Source organism: Patagioenas fasciata, chromosome 2, assembly GCF_037038585.1.
Source record: "Patagioenas fasciata isolate bPatFas1 chromosome 2, bPatFas1.hap1, whole genome shotgun sequence".
Taxonomy (NCBI): domain Eukaryota; kingdom Metazoa; phylum Chordata; class Aves; order Columbiformes; family Columbidae; genus Patagioenas; species Patagioenas fasciata.
This window is the reverse complement of record NC_092521.1, coordinates 111,084,152-111,107,543: the sequence shown is the minus strand read 5'-3', so window position 1 is coordinate 111,107,543 and position 23,392 is coordinate 111,084,152. Positions and strand designations below refer to the sequence as shown.

The 23,392-nt window shown below is 40.7% G+C and overlaps 1 protein-coding gene across 4 annotated transcripts in view; it reads left to right on the top strand.

Annotated features, from left to right (window-relative positions):
• The window catches only part of HECW1 (HECT, C2 and WW domain containing E3 ubiquitin protein ligase 1), a 273,365-nt gene that overhangs the window by 59,817 nt on the left and 190,156 nt on the right, over positions 1–23,392 (top strand). Inside the window, exon 2 of one of the 4 annotated variants that reach the window (XM_065831015.2) lies at positions 9,595–9,652. The exons of the other annotated variants lie outside the window; for them this stretch is intronic. Coding sequence (XP_065687087.1) covers positions 9,626–9,652 — 27 coding nt within the window. The 5' untranslated portion in view covers positions 9,595–9,625. The remainder of the gene's footprint in view (positions 1–9,594; positions 9,653–23,392) is intronic. 4 annotated transcript variants of the gene reach the window in all.

The following is a 23,392-nucleotide window of genomic DNA, read 5'->3' as shown; positions in this document are numbered from 1 at the left end:
CCAGGGGATGGGATCTTGACGTGCTGCATGACATTCAACAAGAACGCCTGATGTTTTGTGTCAAGTGGAATGGCCAGTCTTTGAAGTGCAGTGCTGGAGGGAGAGGGGGGCAAAAAAAACCAAACCCGTCTCCTTATATAAAATGGATATTGCATCACTTTCATAACTCAGCATCTTCTGCAGGTTGGTGCCACGGAATGTCTGGCGGACAAGGGTTTGGACCTAGATTTTAGTCTCCTGCCCTGTCTCTCTGTGCTCCTCCTCTGCACAGTGACTGCTGCAGAAACTGGGCTCTTCAGAAAGCCCAGGTAGTGCCATCTGCCATCCTCTATTCTCACTGACGTTACCCATCCCCTAACAGATCCACATTGCTTGGCTGTGCTCTTCACAGAATCACAGAATAATAGGGATTGGAAGGGACTTCAAAAGATCATCTAGTCCAACCTGCCCACTGGAGCTGAAACACCTAGATGAGACTACACAGGAATGTGTCCAGGCAGGTTTTGAATGTCTCTAGAGAAGGAGACTCCACAACCTCCCTGGGCAGCCTGTTCCAGTGCTCTGTCACCCTCACTGAGAAGAAGTTTCTTCTCAAATTTAAGTGGAACTTCTTGTGTTCCAGTTTGCGCCCATTGCCCCTTGTCTTACCATTGTTTGTCACCAAGAAGAGCCTGGCTCCATCCTTGTGACACTCACCCTTTACGTATTTATAACCATTGACGAGGTCACCCCTCAGTCTCCTCCAAACTAAAGAGACCCAGCTCAATAACTTGATTTCTAGAGCTGCTGCTCCACACCAATTTCTCTTACCCTCAGAGATACATGCTGTAGAAATACAGAGTTGGAGAAGTTCATTTCTGCCATCACTTGTACAGTCAGTACAAGTGATGTACAATTGTACAGCTCCCCCAGCCTTTCCTCATAAGGGAGGTGCTCCACTCACTTAATCATCTTCATTGCCCTGCGCTGGACTCCCTCCAGCAGTTCCCTGTCCTTCTTGAACTGAGGGGCCCAGAACTGAACACAATATTCCAGATGTGACACCTACTGTGTCCTCGTAAGCGGTGATGCCAGGCTGAGACTAGTACAACACCCAGTGTGGTCTCCTGTCACAGGCCACAGGAACGATCTGCAGAATCCTCTGTCTGGCCCCACCATTTGTGATTAGGCAATGATGCAGTCTTTAGAGATGGAGTGAACCTTAGTTTTTACAAATCTGGTGCTTAGACTCTGACTAACCTACACAAGATGATGTTGTAATTTCATTTTCTGTTACTGGAAGACTGTTCCAGCTGTGCCTTTGGATGCAACCATGTGCAATTTTAGACTTTTTTAATGTTAGAAGAGGAAAGACCACTCTTACTGTACCAAATCATCTTTTTAGAATAGCTAAGGAGTACCAAAAGACCAGAAGAATACACCAAACCAAGGAAATCATCATGGTGCATGCAAGTAATGGGAAGTTAGCGGCCTAGGTAGGACATACTGGGCTGTTGTCCCTGTGGGCAGGTTTCTGTGAAGATAAGCTGTTTGTTTTTTTCCTCTGGTGAATGTATCCTGCTTGTCTCAATGTGTCCTTCTCAAGTCTGTCTACTTGAGAAACAGCGCTTGCCTTCTTCAGGTCTTCAGATAAAACATTGCTGATGGATTATCCTATTTATGACTTCTACTGCATAAAAGAATCTCTTTTCCTTATAACCAGCCTGAAATTCTGTGAAAATGGACTGCTGGATAAATAATTAGTGATTACCAGTAATCATTGTGGCTTTACATTTTATCCGTGTAGAAAATTTCAACTTGTCTCCATGCTTAACTTGGCTTGTAACCACAGAGATGGCCCTGCTTATGTACTTTTTGTGTTCCCAAGAACATGCCTGTTGAAACTTGGTGCAGGAGCTCCCTCAGACATTTTATGCAAAGCAAGCCGGAGCCTACAAGTTAACAGAAGTAATGCTTCTGGTTTGGGAATATTATTTTTTACCAAGGACGATAAAAATATTTTCATTCTTTCCCTTTTTATGTCTTTCATTAACAACTTGGTCTGTGAATAGTGCTTTAAATGGTGCAATTCTGGATACGACTCACTGAGATGCTGTTGTGTTAACCTTTGCCTGTTTTTTTATGGGAAAACGAATAGAAGTGTAATGTATCAGAGCCTGGCTCAGGGCTTCCAAAATCCTTTTATATAGTGGATCCACCTCTGTTTACTGGAACTTCCATGTTTAGTAAACTATCCAAACCCAGCATTTAATATGGTAATAAATTTGTGACGTTGTGTGAGTTTGTTGTTTTATAGTGTATGGTTATATCTGTAGTGAAAAGTGGATGAAAGTGAGGCACAGGATAATTCCATTGAAATGATGAGGAAGCTGAACCTCATCTGCTGCCTGCGCAGCAGTTAGGAGGGGTAGTGTTGTGGCAGCATAGCTTTAAAATTTCTGGTGGTGGTTTAGAAACAGGAGTAAAAATATTTATCATTTACAGTAGAAGCTTTTTATTGCTAGGCGTACTGCTTGCTTTTTCTCTCCCCTCCACCTTTTAATTTTTTTTCCAATTAAATGTAAGCTGTAGTTTACAGATACTGATCATTGCACCGAGCAATTGGGGGAAGATGCTGCTGGTGCTGCTAATAGATAGATGTTTCCATGTCACAACTCACTAGATAAGTTGAGGAGATTACCAGCTCCAGAGAGGTCCAAGCAGCAATTTGTTATACTTGAAGCACGCTGCTTTGTAGACACAAGCTTTAGTGATTTGTTGCAGTCAGAGGGGAGTAGTGGCATTTAAGCAGTGCTAAATAAAGTTTTCTGTCTTCCACCTTTTCCCACTGTAGGCTAAATAGCTTTAACATACTGCTTGAATACAAAATACCATAATAGTTTACTGCATCACTGTTATGTGTACTGTTTGTTGAAGTCTGCTTGATTCCCGCTGCTTTTTCCGCTCTAGCAAAAGGATACTTCTAGATAGACCTTGAAATTGCATTTGCAAGTACAGGATTGTAGATACAGGATAAGGGATGCAAACACTGACTCTTCCCTCGTGCCTGGTTCTTTGGGAGATGGGTCTGGTTTCCTTGTGCTTGACGTTTACAGCCCGTTCAGTGCTAAACTTCATTTGGTAAGCATTAGCTCAGCTGCAGATGTTAGTCTTCCACTGATCCTTTAGGAGAGCAATTCAGATCCAACTTCATTTTACAAGTGGCTGATGGACTGTGTCAAACTGTTTTTCTACTGAAGTCGGTGCACTGCCAAGTATCCACCTCACTAGCAAAATCACAATCGTCAGGGAGAGACAGAAGACTCGAAGCCAGTCCCTTCAACCGGTTGTTAATTATACTATATTGGAGCCAGTGAAGTGACCAGAAATTACTCTATCTGAAGATGCGGTGATGTACACAGTTCCACCTCGCCAAGCAAAATGTTTTCTACTCAGGCCAGCACTGAGTCCCAGTGACGGAGCTCCAGGAGGAGTTTGGCAGGTACTGTTCCTGCAACTCTCCTACAAGATGCAGAAGTCTTTCGTGCCCAGTGGTTGAACCGCCGATGCCTGTCATCAGCATGAAATTTACTTCATCAGAAAAAGAATAAAGTGGAACAAGTAATCAAAAATATCTATGGATCACTTCTGGAAAAATATCATTGCTAACCAAAATATTAGGTAGAAAAAGACCTGTGCATCATTTCACCACATATGAGAAAGGGATAACTCATCTTGGTGATGGAGAAACGTCAGCCCTGTGACCTTTCCTATTGCTGCAATAATACCATTTTTTTGTTGTGTGCTGTCAGGAACTGTAGTATTGTGTATACAGCCAAGGAGTTCGGTGAATAGCATGACAAAAAAATAAAAGGAGGAAGGAGAGGTTGCTGAGATGCATCATTTCCCAGAGGCTTGTCAAAGCAAGAAGAATTTTGTGCTTTTTCAGAACTTGATCCCTCCACTGAGGATAGGAAATGATGCTGGAAATAATGGATTGGTTGAGATGGGCTCTGCAGGAGAGGCTTTCTGAGGCTCTCCAGCTTGTTGTTGATGTGGTCTAGTGTTTCGTTCCCTGGGGCCTCCGTTATTGCAATATCCTTTGTAGGAATGGATGTGCCTCACTTTGTACCAATGCACAGTACTACTGGAAGCATCCTCTACCTACATAGCATGTTCTTTCAACTATATTTTCTCTTTGCCTCCTCCTTGCTTTGTTAGCTCCTGTTTCTGCAGAATGTATCGAACAGCTGCTCATCTTCAGAGAAATTCAACACCTGTAGACACCCTTCCTACCATCTTTCCATCCATGGGGTTTGTTCTATGCTTCTGTGTCTTCTTGCTTCAGGGAGGGTCTTGGTTCAGGACCTAGGCTCTAAACTTCATTTTAATGTATCAGCATTTAGTCACAGAATGGTTTGGGTTGGAAGGGACCTTTAAACATCATCTAGTCCAACCCCCAAATAATATAGTTTGTAATGTAGCATTTCTAGTAATATCAGCTATTTAATATTACTACCTGATGCCTTCCTGGACTGGGCTGCGAATTGGGAATGATGTGGTAGATCTGCAGATTCGCAAATGGAAGATCTTGGCTGAAAATAGCATGAAGATATTACCATCTATTAAATTTAATTTTGGTGTAAAACAAGCAGAGGTTTCATTTTATATTAATATATAGAGACTTTGTGCCTTTACTTGAAAAAGCTAGAGTGCTTTCTGCAACAGATGTAACTGTGATTTTAAGTGAGATTTCAAGGCAACTGAGGTTTGTCTCTGGGCAATTAAAATCCTAAATTAACATATTAATTATTTTTCTAATGCCATTACATTCTTTTTCTTTTTGTCTACTGAAGGGAAAAGAAAATGTCTAATTTGTATACTGGTTTGTGAGGTATTTAGCTAATTTGCACATGATAATTTGTTAGTATTTGTCTTTCAGTCGCAAAACTGAGCATTTATTCTAAGGGATTTTATGTATTTCCCGCTGTAGTGGGGTGTGTTAAAATAGTGGCTTCAGCTAGCAGGTGTAACTGCAAAACTGAAAAATACACAAGTTTCTTTTACATGTTTTCATTTGTTGAGATAAAAGGAACAAGTAGTTCTAGCATAAATAACCAGTACTACCTTTCTTTCTCTGATGTTTATAAAAACTGAAAAACCTTTCAAATATCAGTCTGTGGAGGTTAAAAAAGTCATTCTGATCTCTTCAGTGTTGTTCTGATCTCTTCAATGCAAAGACGATGCAGACACCATGCAGCAGGCAGCTGTTGACTAACGGCATATTGGGGCTGATGCTGGCAGGGGGGAACAAAGAGGGGAGCAACAGAGGAACAGAAAAGCATATCTGCAGGAAGAACATATTGGCTTTTTTTGTTATTGTTAACAGAATTGTTTATTGACAGAAAAGCGTGACATCTTTTCTGTTAGCATGGCTGGGTGTGGTGCTGCATCTCAGTCTGAAGTGGCGGCTCAATATTTGGGCAGCTGTCTGTGCTCTGCGCTGCAAGATCAACCCCTATGCAAGCAGCACCATACTAAGCACAAGTGTTTGTTGTCTCTAGAAACAAACTGTTGACCACTGAATTAAATAACTTTTCAGCCTTGGATGGGTTTGTTTGGGAACACTTACTAACCAGTACTGCACATCATGACTGGAGATCTGTTGGGCTAATTACAAACTAGGCACTGAACAGTTCATGGGCTAAGAGCAAACAACATTGAAAGCGTGGGCAGCAACAGGAGGGAAGAGTACTGTAAAAATTTAGTAATGTACAAGTAGATGTGGGAACATGTATGTAGACATGTAAAACGGGTATTGATTTTGGCTATTTGCATGCCAGCTTTACCATGATCAGTTTTATTTTTTATTTTCTAAACACTTACTGCAAGAAGTGTTTTTGAGTAGGGGCGTGAAGCAAGATGGCAGGTACCAGCAGGTTATGAGTCTTAGGATCGCTTGAGGCAGGGCATGGTATGCATAAATGGTCTTAATATACTTGTATGATAAGCAGAAAAAACAGAAGGGACTTAGACCCTACTTAAGATCAGGATGGTGGGTCAAGTGTTGGCTGCAGAGACTAGGAATGGCTTCTGTAGAGAGAAGGATAAACAGTGAAAAGTGGAGGGGGAGAAGGGGATATGGAATAACAGCAGAAATGAAGGAGATAAGAAACCTGAAGGGAAAGGGGTTGACGCACAGATGAGTTTGTCAGAGCTGGATAGCAAACAGGAAACCTTAATGTTAAATTATGGGTGATGAAAAATAAGGTGTTTGAAGAGGTGAGAGAGATAAAAAGAGAAATCGGGAGAGAAAGTAAACATTATTTGAATCAACTTGAATTCCTCTGTGTTTTCAGAAGAAGAAACAGGTTAGGAAAACTTCGCTGCCAAGGGGAGTCTCCTTACTTTTCACTCTTCTCCTGGATCATGCTAATCTAGTGCAGAGAGCTCAGAAGAAGCTACTCATCTTATGTGGAGACAGGGCTAATTTTGTTGAAAACCTCTGTTGTTCTCAGCCAGAGAATCAATGGGTACTTGGACTGTGAGTAGTCTTGACACAAACAATGCAGCTCCTTTGTTCTTTAGTTCTGTTCCTCTCACCTCTCTATCATACAGGCTCAAAACACAATACAACTGATTTTCCCGACCCTTGAGATGATGTGGTTTTGTATGCATTTATTGTAACAAGTGCTTTTTAGACTTCCATTGCAATAGCAACTGGCAGACCCACTCGGGGACTCAGAAGGGAAGGGCAAATGTTGTACGAGTGCCACGTGAAAACTGAACTAAAGAGCCAGGAAATGTGCAATCTAAATGTAAAGACAGGAGTTCATAGGTGAGCAGAGAGAGGCAACACAGAAATGCAGAAACCAGTGTTAATCAGAGCAATGGTAGTCTATCTGATCACAGGCTCTCCAATTTACCTGGAGTGCACTTCAACCATAATTACATTTTTGAAGCACTTTATTTAACATAAATGTACCCCTGAGTATATCTAATCATACGTAAGGTAGCGGTTTTCTTATCTATCACTACTGAAGTTTGAACACACACAGGCAGACGTACCACTTTTCCCGAGACTGGGGTGTAAATAGACCATAGGTGGGCAGAGCTCTGACCACAGCGCACAGTGGAGCTCCCTGGCCCCATGGGTGTTCATGGACAGACAGGGTGAGGGTGGCTTGGGCTTCTGTCAGGATCGCTATGAACCCCAAGTGATGTTCTTCTTTCTGGATTAAACGTGTGAAGACATCACAACACATCCCATCTCTGCACAAGAAAACGCTTTCTGTGACTCAGTTTGGGTTTTGCGTGATGTGTGAGACTGGCAGTTGAGGTGTATCACTGAATCACAGAATGTCAGAGATTGGAAGGGACCTTGGAAGATCATGTAGTCCAATCCCCCTGCTGGAGCAGGAACACCTAAATGAGGTTACACAGGAAGGCATCCAGACAGGTTCTGAATGTTTCCAAAGAAGGAGGCCCCACAACCTCCCTGAGCAGCCTGTTCCGGTGCTCTGTTACCCTCACCATGAAGAAGTTTCAATTTGTTCTCTTGCTTTTACTTCACAAGGTGACTTGTGCTCTCTAATTCTGAGACACTTGGAGGAGTGGAGGTAAAAATGAATTTATTGCAACACTTCAGGGTTGTGTTGTCTGCTGCAGCCAGGCTCAGTGCAGCAGGAGGCAGTGGGGATGTGTGCCTAGGAGCTCTTCTTTGCTCCGGAGCTTTGCTTTGATGAGGCAGTGTCCCTGGTCTGTGTAACCTGATGGTATGGTCTGCATGGCTTTGAAGGCAGGAGTGAGGCTGTGGGCTTTTCACGTTGTCTGTGGAGAATGAAACTCTCCCTTTGTTGAAAAGCATTGTTGTAGGTCATGTTGTGAACATCCTGGCAGAGATCAGGACAGCACCGAATGTACCTTGCACTAAGTTGCTGTACTGTTGCTTCTGGTACTGAAGCATGAGCAGCCTCTGGTGACATTCTGTGGTTCTGTCTCCCCTTGTCAGGAAGACAAAACTCTTGGACTATGTCAAGGAAAATGCTACCATATACTAGTTCTTGCTGTGGGTGAAGCTAGTGGGTGTAGAAGCAGCTTCTGTGCAGCTGAAGAAAATTCATAGTGACTCTGGTTGTGAGAAGTGGTTTTATAATCCTGGTTATTTGGAAGTGTTTTTGTTGTGTGCGCTCCTAATGGACAACTGAAAATAAACAAGTGCGTGTGTGTGGATTAACCGCTCAGATTATGTGGCTCTTTGCACAACTTTGGGATCACCCTGCTTTATATCCAGTGTAAAATTGCTTTTTAATAGAAGGGCCACTAGAGCGTTGGTAGATTTGGGACTAAAATGAATTATGTCCATGAGATTTAGTGCCTTTTGAAAGGCAGACGCAGATGACAAAGCAATGTGTACTTTTATTTTATGGCTATTATGTGGTTTTAAAATTTTTTAATCTCAGGGGAGTATGATCAAATGGCATTGTTTTGGTTTGTAAATCTTTTTTTTCAGCTGAACATTTCCAAACAATAGAACTTCTTCCTAAATATGTTACCTTCACCTTCAATTTTGGTTCTTGTGTTCATTTTTGTGCTCTTGTTGAATTGATAATTTTAGTAGTGCTTTCAACCGTGTTGTTATGAGCCTTTTTTTCTAACTGCTCAGCTGCTGCTGTGTGCTCAGCAGAAACTGGCGATGGGAAGGAACAGTGGGGTGGGATGACAATCTCCAGACACGTGTGATGTGAGGGGCTGGGGTTATCAGACTGTCCTGTTGCTGAGATGCTTTCCCTGCTAGTGCCATGGATAAGATGTGGAGTGTTGGCATGCCCTGGTCACAAAAGAGGAGGCAAAATGAGCTGAAATACAGATGTAAATGTTGCTGTTTAAAGTCTTATTATTGCGCATTTGGAGAGCCTTCTGTCCTTGCTCATTAGTTGTCCCAGATTCAGACTGAAGTTTCTCTTCATGTCATTTCTTCTCTCTGTATCGTTTTGTAACATGTGCGTTTATGACATACTGGTTGAGGCTGATTAGATTTGTTCACTGTATTTTGTGGTTTAATCCTGGACTATGAAAATTACGTTGGATACTCAGTCAGCTTGATTGTGGTACATTGAAATTAACTTCCTTTGCTTCTGGTCCCCATGAGTATCCAAAGGTATCAATAAATTGATGGTAAGCAAACATGCTCATCAGCTGCTGCTACACATCCAAGCTTACTCAATGTGAGGATTTTACAATGAAGCTGAAGATCCACTGGTGATGTCTCTTGTTATATCCGTGCCTCTTGTTTTCTTTCCATTTCTAAATTAAATGAATGTGATGTTTAATCTTAAAAACTCTGAAGAGTTTATTGTAGTTAACACCATTCTTTTTTTCCTTAACCACATATATTTCAGCATTGAAGTATATGACAACATCCAGGTCTACTGGAGCATAATGTAGTACACTGTTAACATGGGTAAGATATATACTCAGTGTCAAACAGTGAAGCGAGTCAATTAAACGTTGGCAAAGACAAACAGGCTTTTGTGGAAAAAACAATGTTTTAAAATGTCGCTTATGTTGGTTATGGGATACATGCTGAGTTAACCTCATTGAACTTTTCCCCAGGAATTGATGCGCTTACAATTGGCGGGTCATTATGCTGCTCCACCTGTGTAGTGTTAAGGTCAGTGTGTTTTTCTGATTATAAAAACCATCCATACCATTCCATTATAAATTCACTACCATTCATATAATGGAATGTGCCAAAGCTCAGAGCTCATTGCAGCTGCCCCCGGTCCATGTTTAGGAACAAACAAAGCAGTTCAGGCAATTTGAGCACCTTTTCAACAACATGTCTAATCAAGCTTCATTTGAAGTGACCTTTTGTTTGTTTCTGTGTTGGTTTTTTTTTCCTTTTTTTTCTTTCTTTCTTTTTTTTTTTTTTTTTCTTTTTTGGTAACCTGCTAAACATCCATCTAATGTCAGTGTTAGTTTTGTTTTGTGTGGCCTGCCCAAGAATTCTGACTGAATCAAGACATGGCAATTGTAAGATCATAGCAAGGAGGTCCTGGGAGCAGCAGGCAACTGTGACATTGCAGTTGCACGCACAGAATCCATCAACCACTCACCCTCACACGGCATCTTCTGAAACCTGCAGCTTCTAACTGCGAATTAATTCTGAGTCATCACGACACACAAATCAGCCATCACAGTAGACACTAATGTGTGAGATGCAGGAATGTATGACTGGCACTAACCACTTACTAGGGGAACCTGTGAGATGATGTGCATGCATAACACACTGCTGCTGGATGCATCTTCCTGCGCAGGTTAGTCTTCTGAATTGTCATGCATTATCAAAGAGAGATAGAATGTGCATTAGAGCATATCTAGTGTTATTTCTGCCACTGAAATGTTGTTATGGTTGGGGCTTTTGTGTGCTTGCTTTGTTGTTAATCATCCAAATAACTTTAATTCTGTGAAGAGTAAGAATTTGGTGAACAGTCAAGTCTTGCACTTTGTAGTAGCCAGTGAGAGCCTCAGGCACTGGCAGTTTTGCTGGGGGGCATTTTGAGCCTCTGTGCAAATTAAGCAGCACTATAATTGCTGGTGAAATCCATGCAGGCTCTTGATGATAACTGAGAATTTGTGTGACTGTCCAACAGCACTCCTCCTTTCACCTCTCTCTAGCTGCAAACTCAGTGGTATTCTACGCTATAAACACAGTGTGAAAGTTTCCTGGGTGTGTGTGCTGTATACCGTGCATACAGACACTCTCACAAAATGTGATAAAGACTCTTTGGTGCAAAGTAATCCTTGAATATTCTAGCTTACGAAAACTACTCATGACCTAACATTTCACATTACAATAATGTGAATTTTGCAGCTGTTGCATCAGGTAAGCACATCTTCAGAAGTATTTGGCAGTTTCTTTTATTACTCTGGAAACAACAAAATGTACTTCATTTAGGCCACTGTCCAAAAACTAAATGAAATGTCTCCCCAAAAAGATGATGCAGGTCACTGTAGGATTGCATATTTTCTCTCAAGTGAAGGAATTCAAAAGGAAGGACATGTTTAAGAGCAGAAGGAATATCAAAAGGATGGAGAATAGGGTTATTTTAGTAAAACAGAGTGTATAAATAATACCTGTTTAACTTAGGAGCAAAATAATATTTTACTTGGGTGCCAGAAGGATCTATTTTGCAGCATTTTCAAGTTCATCTGTGGTGATGAATGTTCCCAAGTTTTAAACAAATGTATCTCACTACTACATAAGTGTCTTAACAAATTTTGGGCCCTTACAGACAACACACAGGAGATCCTGGAGGTTGTATTAAATACCTCCCACCAAGATTCCTGCCAGAAATAGGTAGCTGACACAACAGCAAGAAGAAAGGAAATTAACTGCCTGCTGCAGCGTATTTAACTGTCTTTGGTGCTTTGTTTTCTCAAGGGAATCTTCTGGTTAAGATAAGTTGGATCCTTAGTCTACATGGACAGCTGTATCCAGATGTACCAAAGTGATGCAAATCATAAGTACTTGTCACAAAGTGCTGTCTATTAGATGCAACACCTGCCTTTTATTGACAAATTTAATTGACTGAAACTGCAGCTTTGGCTCTGTTTCTACCACCCTATGTATAGAGGAAGAAAACCAAACCACTATTTAAACTGAAGAAAGTAATTCCTTGGTCCACTGCCCCACCTCCCCTTTTCTCATTCCCTATGGAAAAACTTGTTGAACCAAGTTTATATTTCCAGCTGTTACTGGACAGTGTTTCCTCCTTTATTGCCATTATTAGGGAAAAAGAAACAGTTTTCCTCTCAGTCTCAGCGTGGACTACTTCTGGAAAACCAAACCAGATGTATGATTTAGACTACGGCAATGAACAGTATGCATCTGCAAGGGCATTTGCTTGACCTTCCAGATCAGGCTTTTGAGTTGCATGTAGGCATTGTAGATAAAGTGCCAGTATTTGTTAGCGATATTGAGACTTACTGGGCACAGGGAGTGCAGAACCCTTCCAAATCCTTGGGGAGGCCTGAGCACTATTCATGGCCCTGTGTTTAAGTAACTAATTTAGTTTCTTACGTTAGTTTCCCTACATATACCCTCTATGGTCAATAGTCATGCTCCTAGTGGTATATTAAGAGCACCCTTTTAACCTCTGTAACTGTATAACCAATACAGAGAAGTTAGCCTCATTCAAGTGCCCAAATTTCAACGCAGGTTGTAAAAGACTGGAATGAAAAGGTAGAAACACAGCCAAAAAAAAAAAAAAAAAGTAATGGCGAAGTTGAAATAAGGTCTCAGTTAGAAAGAAGTTAGTGCTTTAGAACGTGATGGTTCCTGCAAGTCATTTCTGGCTTTTAAAAGATTTTCTCTGGGTGAGACAAAGAACAACATGTTAACCTTTCACTTTGGATTTAGTCCTACATTAGGGAAGAGGGCTTACATTCATCCATCACTTATAAAAATCAGCTTCTGTGTGAGCTTTATGTTATATTTGGTCTATCTGTGGCTACTGTAGCACATCTGCTTTTTGTTTTATGCTGTTTACACTAAGACACACGGTAATGTTGTATTAAAAAAAAAAGCCTTTAATTTGTTTTGCATATGTGGAGTTTCATAGTTTTAATCACCCAAATGATGAAAAGGCAAAAAGATACATTAAATAGAAGACAGATCTATTGGCATTCCTATGCCAGACACCGTTAGTGTCGAGTTGTTTGTTACCTGTGGTTTATCTAGGACTAAACAAAGAGAAACCTTTCAAACATTCTTTTGCAGTGTAGTTCTTGAACCAAAATAAACAAAAAAAAAATCAGTTGTAGGAATTATTTTTTATAAAACAGCACACATAGGTAGAAGCTGTGCTGAAAGCTGTTTCAAGCCACAACCCTTCCCACGTGTCTGAAATAAAGTGTTTTGCAACCCTTTTGTTTTATACCCTTCCTCATGCACTTGCATTGCCTTTTCTTTTTGCTAATGATAACCCAAAAAATGTAAAGAGTGTGTTTTGAACTTTGCAGCTCTCCTTGTATGTTTATCTGATAGGCAGGAGAGCCAGCAGATCCACAAAAATCCCCCTGTGGATGCAAAGGGATTGATGGCATGAAAGAAACCCCCCATTTGTCCCATAGACCCTCAGCTTGGGCACTGGTGGTCCCAGCAGAGGTAGCCGATGGGAGGCAGTGGCAGGAGGAGAGGTGGAGCTGCAAACCAGAGCCTTTGCTCTTCTAAAGTCTTTTTAATTAGGGTAATATTGGCTGGGTTGATGGTTATATCTAAACAGAGAAATTAATAGATTAATTTCTGGCACAATGCCCTCTTCCTGTTTACATCGATCCCTATTTCCAGCACCAGTTTAATTGAAGGTGCTGGAAATAGTATTTGCTTATTATCTGCCAGCCTTGTAAGGGAATAACTATACATTTGGGAAAGCATGAGGGGGGTTAAGGGCACCAGCAGAAACGAAGAGGTGCATGAAAAACCAGCACAATCAAACATTGCTGTCATTCAAGTTATTAGGAAAAGAGCACTTGCAAGGAAATTTGGTGATGAGTTTGCCATTCTTCCTGTTATATCACAGAAGTGGAAGGCTGTGAAGATGTTGCTTTCCATCCTTGAGTGTTTGGGAATTTAAAGGAACCCGTAATAACCCAGGGGGACACATTATGCTTCGAAGTCTGTTGAAGTCAACAGGAGTCTTTCTGTCGTGTCCACGACAGGTGAGATCAAGTCTAGGCTGAGTTAACTTCAGAGGAACTGAAAAGTTTTACATGGACCCATACCCATGTGCACAAACCGGGACGTTTAATGACCTCGGAAACAATGTCTGTGCCGTGTGCCTTGGGAGTTTTCATGCTGCTTCAAAATTTCTTGGGGCTGTACTGGCTGATAGCAGCTAGAAACTCATGGGGCTTGAAAAATTATGAGATAAAAGGCTTTATAATTTCTTTTAATAAAATACAAACATGCTTTTAGCTTTCAGGATTTCCATACTGGTCACCAACACTGCTTTCATAGCATTTTGCAGCTTTGCCCTTGCATGGCATGAGGAAATACTTTGGTTTTGACATGCACAAATATTTTTATTTTACTGGGAAATTTAAGTCTGTTGTCAAAATGTGACCCATCTCTTTAAAGCCTACAGAGAAGCTGGCTGAAAAGATCCATTATTTTGTGAAATTCTATATGATAAAAGACTAATTAAAATCAATGAATGTTTAATTTTGTTAATATTAAACCATTTGCAGAGTTACTTGCATAATGAAAAAAATAATCTACAGTACTCTGGGAAACTTCTGTCAAATATGTTATCTCTGACTCTTTTGTGAATATAGAATTTAATTGCATTGGGAATCTAAAAATGAAAAATATAAATGAGAAATTTTTTTTGTACTTTGCAATTTAAATTAATCCATTCTTCATGATACTGAGTTTTTACTGCTATGAATTCCTTTGCTTCTTGAATAAAAATTACACACTTGATGCCTCCTTTAACATGGGAGAAAACAAATAAGACCAGATTTACTAACCAAGCTAGAAATCTGTCACGAAGTCCTTACAGAAAATATAAATGTGTTTTGTTTCATTTTTAACTAAAATTTTCTACCAGGACGAGAACACACTGGACTCTGCAGGGCAGGCGTGTCAAACTCATTTTCACCAGGTGCCCCATCAGCCTTGCGGTTGCCTTCGAAGGACTGAAGGTAATTTTAGGGCTGAATAAATGCAACTACTCCTACATTTATCCAGTCCTAAAATTACATTCGGCCCTTCGAAGGCAACTGCGAGGCTGATGTGGCCTCCCGGTGTAAATGCGTCGGATATCCCTGTTGTAGGGCAAAATACTAATCGGGAAGAACGGAGCTGGTAAGGGAATAGCGTGGTGTTATATGTTATATCAGGGCCTATTCCCACTGAAGTTGCTTTGATTAGATTTCTGTTACATTTTGTAATGGCTTTTGAAATACCTATTTTTGTAGACCTGTACAGAGGCTGAAATTTCCTCATGTGAGTAATCAATTAAATTGGTGAGGCTATGTATAAATATTTTTACAGCTTGTTTTCCTGAGCTGATCAGGCTTCTCTGGTTGCACTTTCTGTCTGTCTGTCACTCCTTTACCTAGTAACTTTTGAAGCCGTTGGCTAATTTCAAGTGAGATGATTAAGCTTCTACAGATGTCATGGGCTGGGGAGAGGAGGAAGACCCAGGTTGGGGCTGGGGGAGAGGCAGGCAGAGTGGTTTCAGCAGCCGGGACAGTTGCTGAGATTGTTTGTGCCTTTGCTTTGAGTGTTGTTTTCGTAGAGGAATGGACAGGAAAAAGCTGAGATTTTAGCAGAGAATTTGTGGTGATGAAAGAAAGAGCTCTACAGGAAAAGAGCTTCATTAATTCCACTGCTAACAGGGCTGTTTGTTTTTGTTTCCAGGAATGCTTTTGGAATCAGACCTGAATATCTTTAACACAAACAATCGGCTTCTGGTTAAAGGTTAGAAAAATACAGCAATCAAGTTAATTTATCACTAGTATTGAGAGGAAAAGTACCAGAAACACTAGTATGTGGCCATTAAGCTAATGTGTTACAAGTGATAAATTTGTCAAATTAGTGTCTTTTCTATTTGCAGGTCTCACACGCAAATGAATTCTTTTGCGATACTTGAGAGCCGCTAATGGAAACACCTGTTCAAAAGTCAAGTTTTAACCTCACTGACATTCAGTTTCAGTGCCTTAAGGTTAAGTTGGAAGGCATTTTACCCAGCAAGTAATGCCATCAGTTTAAAAGTGGCATCCGTGGACCAAAGCGTGTTTTATTGATTTGTGCACGGAATTGGACAGTAGGTCGTTCTCATTGTGCTTAGGAAAAGAGAACCAAGTCCCATGCCAAGACAGCCAAGCAGGGCATGGCCTCTTGCATGGCTGCAGCCTTGCTTCTTGGTCTTTCTTCTGGAACTGAGCTTTAACGCCTGCAGAACTGAACTTTTCTGGCTTGCTTACTTGTGCAAGCTTCTATAAATCCTAATTAAACTGTGGAGTTTCATTGCAATGCCCTAGAACCTAATCCTTGATGGATTTAGGACACTTCCTTGACAGAGGGCTTGTTATCAGAAAAATAGGTTAAAAAATTTCTCCTTTGGGCCGTACTTTAGGTGCAGTGTCAAAAGCTATAATTACTTCTGTGAGGATTAAATGGCAGCAAAAAAGCATTAGGTTAAGTTTAACTAATGGTCCTCATTAATATTAAATGAAACTATGGCTTGAAGCTTCATTCAGAACCATCCTTGTGCTGTTGTCTGCAGGTGAGTGAAATAAAACTTTTCTAGTCACCCTTGCAGATGTTCTTCCTCTTTGAAAACTCTCGTGAGACCTTTTGAACACAGGACCACAAATCTCTTTGAACTGTACTAACAGAGAAAAAAGTAAATTAGGACCTCAGTCAGTAATGTGAGCAAACCTACATGCAATTGTGTGATAAAACACAGTAATATCTAATTGTTATATTAGAGGTGTACTACCAGTGAAATAAGTATGGGGAAAGCTCAGGAAACATACTGTCACAATGGGACTTGCCAGTCTCTGTGTGCAGGTCCAGTTTCTCTTGGTGATGGTAGTCAGCAGGCCTTATCTCTCTTCTGCATTTATATTTGGTTGGAGGAGCCTGCACCAGTTTGCTCTTCATCTGCTTGATCTAGTTCTCCTCGAGTTGTTCTGGACGGTTTCAGCTTTGAAAATCTGCTTTGTGCCCATGCTTGTTCTCTAGGGGGGGAAAATACTGGGCTACCTTTTATCTAACCTTGGCTAGCAGTTCCCCAGAAAGCCTTTGACACGTAGTTCAGAGTTTTCTTACCGTGATCCAGAGGAAAACAGAGTCCCTGAACGCAGCTTCTGTTTTCTCATGTAGGATTATTTTTGTGCCCTAGATAAAACTGCTGCATGTTCTCTTTGTAAAATCTGAATCTTGCTCCTCAACTAGAGACTGTAATACCAGAATTATTCATTTCCTCTTGGGATAGTTTGCCCAGTTTCTTTGCTTTCTCGTGAATACAATTATAGTAACAATTTATTATGATTTATACAATCAAAACATAAACAATGTTTAATAAAGATGAAACAGTAATTAGCACTCTGACTTGGAGATAAGTATCTGAGGCTAGTTTTACCTGCCCCGGAAGAGAGAAGTCTCACCCTTTAAACTATACCTTGTAGATTCTATCAGTAATATTAAGTTTTAACAGCATCGTGATTATTTTAAAGAATAAAATATTGTATCTGAAGCATTACTATGTGTACATCAATTTTATTTTGCTGTTTTTCAGTGCAAAATAAGAACTCTTGATCCTCAAAAGCTTTGTTATAATAGATTTTTCTTTAAAACAAAACTAAACGCCAAAACCAAAGAAACACAAGCAACAACAAAAAACAAATAATGAACTTTAGATATTTACAGTTTAAGAATTTAACTACAAAAAATACAGGGTTGTTGTCATGTCTTAAATATGGCAGTCAAACTCTTAATACTTGAAAGCAGTTTTCATTCTGCCCTCCACTGACATCAGGCAAAATCCACGCAGTAATGATTAATATGCTTCAGTTCCTGAGGTTCCAGTTTAAATCAATAAGGTGTTTATTTTATTTTGAAAAATAGAAAAATGTGTTGGATTCTGTTATTATAATGGCGTAGGAAAAAAACATTCAGATATCATGGTCTAAAAATATGATTATATTTTAAATTAATTGTAACTCATCAAATGACATATTTGTTACTAGGTGTTGAGATCTCATTCTAAAAGTAATTACTGTGATGGGTGTCCTAGAATGCAACTTCCTGGCCTACACGTTTGTCTGATGTGTTTTCCAACAGAATAAGTGGTAGTGTGGATGACAATGCTTGAAGTGTTTTACTTAAAATATGAGTTTTTGGTTTTCCAGGTCTGGGTGAGCCCTCATTAACTGCAGCTGTTGACATCTATATGGGTTTTCCTTTGTTTTACAAAGTCACTTTGTTGCACGTTGAAGTCAGGGGGAGTTTTGCCTTTAATTTCCTCAGAAGCAGGATCAAGCACACTCAACTGCATGGCATTTCTGTATTTGTCTGGAGGTAATATGATAATAACAGGAGTTCTGTAGCCAGCTGATTCCAAAATGTCAGGTAATATTCTAGGCCTTGTTGAAAGGTAGAAGATGAAGCTGCAGGTATGCACTAAAGCTGGTGTCTTGTTGAGAGACTGGGTTATTGCGATGGCTTGTTGTTATTTGTGTAATTGATCAAAGGAGTGGTTGATGTAGGCATTAATACTTGACAGCCTACTAATACCTGCCTGCCTTCCTGCTGGAGGAAGTTAAGATACTGACACTTCAGATCACTTTTAGTGAAATACAGGTAGGGTCAGAAGCATGACAGAGTGCAATGAATGCAGCAGGAGATTTAAAATTGTCTCTTCCGTGGAGTGGGAGTCAGCCACTGTGGACAGCTGGAAGCAACCATGACTGAAAAGAGCCTATTTCCATCCCTCTTGGGTTTTGTGTTTATTGTCTTCACATGTTAATCCACTGCCTGTCCTTTGGCTGCTACAGTAAGTGATGCCTTGTGCCCTATCCCCTCCTACGAGTGAGGGGAGAATGGTAATATTGACGAGTGAGGAGGAGATATGCCTTGAGAATAAAAAGGGATGAGGAGGAGAGGAAGGTGCACAGTCACCTAGGCCATGGTGTGAGGGACGTGGCACAGAGGAACAGGGACCTTGCTGACAGCCTGGAACGGAGGGAGGCAAGAGGGAAACCACACACAGCTCTTGCAGGGAATGGTGCTAATGGTGTCAACAGAAGTTTTACAGGTCGCAGCAGTGGTGAATGTCTTGTGGTGCGTGTATATGGATCCGTCTGTGCTGCACACAAGAGCATCCAGGCAGAGAGGGAAGTGTGGGTGGTGGGAGTGCTGCAGGGGTGGGCCTGAGCTCTGCAGGGGAAAATCCTCTGGTACATTTGCACACGAACCTTTCATTTGCAGTGATTCATACTCATGTCTGGAGGGAGGTTAATACTCAAAACTTAACTTTTGGTATCTGTGATCGCTTGCATTCTGTTGCCTTTTTGTGTGTGTATTTTATACAAAACAAGCTATGCCTGATACCTGTGTAATATATTAAACAACTCTTTTGTTCTATCTGGTAGCAGTATACACTGCGAACATCACACAAGCTTTGTTTTTTAGCAAAACAGTTGTCGTGGTGGAAGGTGTAATATGTTCCTAATGGCAGAGAATGATGTTTTTTTTCGTAATCCTCACTTATCATAAAAAAATTAAGATTTTTTTTTATTCCTGCAAAAAGTTTTCAGATGAGTCTTTGGACTCTAGGGAAGAGACATGGGAAATGTGGGACTGCTTCTAAGCAAAGAAATGACTGTACCTGACAGTTCTGGGAAACGCTGTACACTACTGAATGTCTTTCTGCAAATCATATTTACATCTTGTTGAGTAGTCTCTTAAATTTTGCAAGATGTCTTCGCAGCTTTTCATGTAAACCTCTGCTATTTTTACTGGTATTACACTTTTGAAAAGATCTGTACATAAAGTGTATACAGTATACGGGGTATTTTATTTTCTCTGCTTTGGCTTTCACTGGATGTACCTTCTAGTTTGCAATTTTATAGTTGCCTAGAAAATCAAGCTGTTTTTAAGTAATCAGGTAGTATTTTAGTACCTTTATTTTTTTTATGTGCCTTATATCTCTATTTCACATGCTTGAATGTACTTAGAATACACATTTGCACAGTTACGTTATATAATATAAAATCTTACAGCTTGAGAGGTTCGTGCTCAGGTCTGGCTCTTTCCTATCTACCCTAACATGCCTAAATCAGGATCGCAACTGTCATCGACCCCTCAAAAAGGTGTTGAAAAAGGTGGAACTGAATCCTCTCTGGGAAAGCCTTACCTGGGTCTAGTCTCTTTCAGGAGGAGCCTTTCTCTTCCCTCTGAGAACACAGGGACTATTGGGAACCTTCCTTTTTAAATTAGGTGACTCAAGTACTCAAAGCTCGAGCTGGATGAATCTGGGCCCCTGATAATGCTATTAAAGACATTGATCTTTTGCATGGGCAGAGCACTTGGAGAACCGAAGTCACTGGTTATAAAAATCCATCAGGTAAGAGACATCTATTATTGTGTGCTGTGCAGAACCTGATACAGGGCATCAAATACAGTCAGTAGGAGCATCGGTTGATCACTTCCCAGAAAAGCAGCACTGTTTTTAGCCTGCAGAGAAGTGTTGTCCCTGTTCTTACTTCCTCCCTCCCTCCTAAAACCCCTTTGTGCTAAGTAGCATTCCTGGGAGACCAGCAGAGTCCAGCTGTGGAGCGGCCCTGATGAATGCAGTGATGATTCTTGAATAGATTGGTGTGGCGCACACAGGCTTTTGAGGAGAACTCTCTGCCGAGAGTGATGCTTCTCTATTTTAAATAGTGGATTAAACCAGTACCACTGCCTGGTGTAAAATGATTGCTTTTCTTGTTGTAATGATTGCTGTTCATAAATATTGTCCTTGGATTTGACAAGACAAGGAATGTAGATAGTCTTTGGCACCACAGTCACTAGGACTGTGTATCTGTGAAGCTGGGGTGATCCACACTGGCCATTATGGACACGAGAATGCTTGTCAAGAAGCGTGTGCCGCCCTGCCAACGGCTGCTTCATCTTGCACCTGTTGAGAGATGGTCAGTGTCCTCCCTCTGCCTGGTACTGCAGCAGCACTTCTCTGCGGGCTTCTGATGTTTAAAACCAACCAAGGAAAAAATATAAATTTCCTGTTATGCGCACTGGAAATCATCAGCAGAGGCAAGTGTTGTGGACATCGGAGTGTTTGATAGTAGTGTGTAAGAAGATCCTAAGGTTAATTCTTTAATCTTGGGGTGTGGAAAGCGTGGATTGAAGCTGTGCAGCACTGTCTTGGTTTAAAATGTTATCATATTGACCCTTTCATTATTTCCTCACAGTTATCTTTTTAAGATTTTATATTCAGGTCCTACTGCATGTTTACCTGTTTTTTATACCTGAATATGTCTTTAAAAATATTGACGATGTTTTCAGATCCCATTTTCCCTCACAATTAAGTCTGATTTCTCATCCCTTGCTGTGCCAAATTGCTGAGACAAGACTGTTTTTCTGCTGCTGTTTTAAAAGAAATTAAGAAATTAATTTTGTCCATAGCTGCATTCTGTTGCAGAAACTGTGTTAAAACAAATGTGTTGAATATAAGATTGTTAATTGTCCTTAGTTAGGCTTAAGTAGTCTACAGTGTAGAAGCTTGGAGTGATCTCATCTAAAATTTGTAAAATGTAATTGTTTTCAGACACTTGTTTGATTTATATGTTTACAGGAGTAAAAGTTTTCATTATTGGAGTCATTTAATTGGGAATATGATGTGTATATTTTCAGCATGCTTTCTTGGGTTCATTGGATGGCACTCTTTTTTACTTCCAGAAAGTGAAGATAGAAAGCATTGCTAATTTTTTCCTTTTTCTGAAGTTCCTTCCAATCATTGCCACATATTCCACACTCCGTCTCCTTCTGCCCAGGAGATTGTTAGGTGCTCCAAGATAACGTGAACTGCTCTTAATTGTGTATTTTCTTTGTAGATGCTAAGGGTACCTTGGTTTACTGTGCTGCTAGCTTTCGCTGCCTTATGACTAATAGGCCTTTACCGGGAATCAATCCCACCCACCCGCACCAAACCTTGCCAGGTTGACCTTGAGGCGAACTCGTTCATTTTGTTTCCAATTCATACAATGATTTGCACATCACTGAAGCAAAGTTAAATGTGTAAGAGGATACATTAACACAGCAGTACAGCTAAACTGGAAACGCACAAAGGTCAGGAAATGGAAAAATGAACTACCTGGTAACATCCATTTGCCCTGTTACTGGTGTGTAATGGCTTTGATTTCCAATTAGTGTTTATTATAGGCATAAATATATATATTGTGCCATAGATGTGCAATATTGAGACAAATGCACTTCAAGTTCTTTAGCTTTACTATGGCATGCATCCCCTTAAAATGTTTGCAACCTTCATTTCAGTCTTGACAAGAACAGTGGTTTTATCTATTAATATGTACACTGTAATATCTTGCAGGGAAAAGGATGCCAGTAGAGTGTGGAAGCCTGCAACTCTCTAATGCTTTTGAGTTATTCCTTTGAAGCTCTGATAAACCATTCTTGTGTTTCTTAAATAAATGGCCCAATCCTGCAAAAGTTCTCTGTGTTCTCCAAATCCTTGGCTTCATAGCAGTCTCCAAATCCTTGGCTTCATAGCAGTCTCCAAATCCAAGCTTGACAGTTTTCATGTTTTCAGCAAGCCAGACACTGAACCATTTGGAGAAGATTTTGTACAACTCCTTGCACTACAAGGCCTTGTTTACTGGATTTGGCTGTACTATAAGCTATGCTATAAAAACCTTTGTTGTGCTAAGAGTTATACCAACAATTCTACCAAAATTCAAATGTCCATAGGTATTTTTCTCACATGATGAAAAGCAAATAAAAATAGCTGTGATTAGTGGGAGTAGGGGTGGCAGTTATGACGGTAGCTGAAACTGTAACCTTGATTATAGCTTACTTTTAAACTGTATTTCTTCTTACCCCTGCATTATCTAGCATTTTGTTTAGCCCTTTGTGCTGTGCCCGCAGTGATGGAAAATGCAAATGTTGTCTTTGACAGTTTACTGTTCAGGTACCACGTGCTGTGTTAAGAGGACTGTCCCTAGGCAAAAAGAAGGAAACCTATGTACTCTATTTGCCTTTTCCTGGCTCTGAGTTTGGCAGAGAGAGACTGTACCTTCCCTGAAAGCTGCTGCGTGCTGGCAGCTGAGGAACCCTGCGGGCTACAGATTGTGGGAGCAGACATGGAAAAGATAGAGAGCAGGAGGCCTGCAGGTAGAACGGAGATGAGGAGGTTGCTGGGAAGAACCTGGAGCGGATCCTGTGTCAAGTCTCCAGGGCTACAAAAAGCAGGAGAGTTTGCTGTGAGGAAGGACTTCATATTGCTGCACTGAGGGCAAGCCTGGAGGGGCAAGTCCTGCTCTGCAAGGAGCAGCAGTGAGATTCGTTCTCATATCTTTTTGCTTTCACCCAGTTTTTTTAGTCTTCCACCCAGCAAGGCTGAATTTCCTGATCTTCCCTGATCCTAATTTATGCTTTAATAAAACGGTTTCACATATTGAAAACCCTTTTGGTGGGCTCGCCTTTAAGTTAAAGGTCTGCCTTAGAGCTCTGGCTTGCAGGGTCTCGTCACATCACCTTGTGATAGCTGCAGGCATTGCTGCTTTCCTGCTTGTCTTTCTGGCCTGGCCTCAGGATTTTGCTCTGGGTGTTCACAAACTGGTTGTGAGTAGGTTTTAAAAATCTTTTCATTTTGTC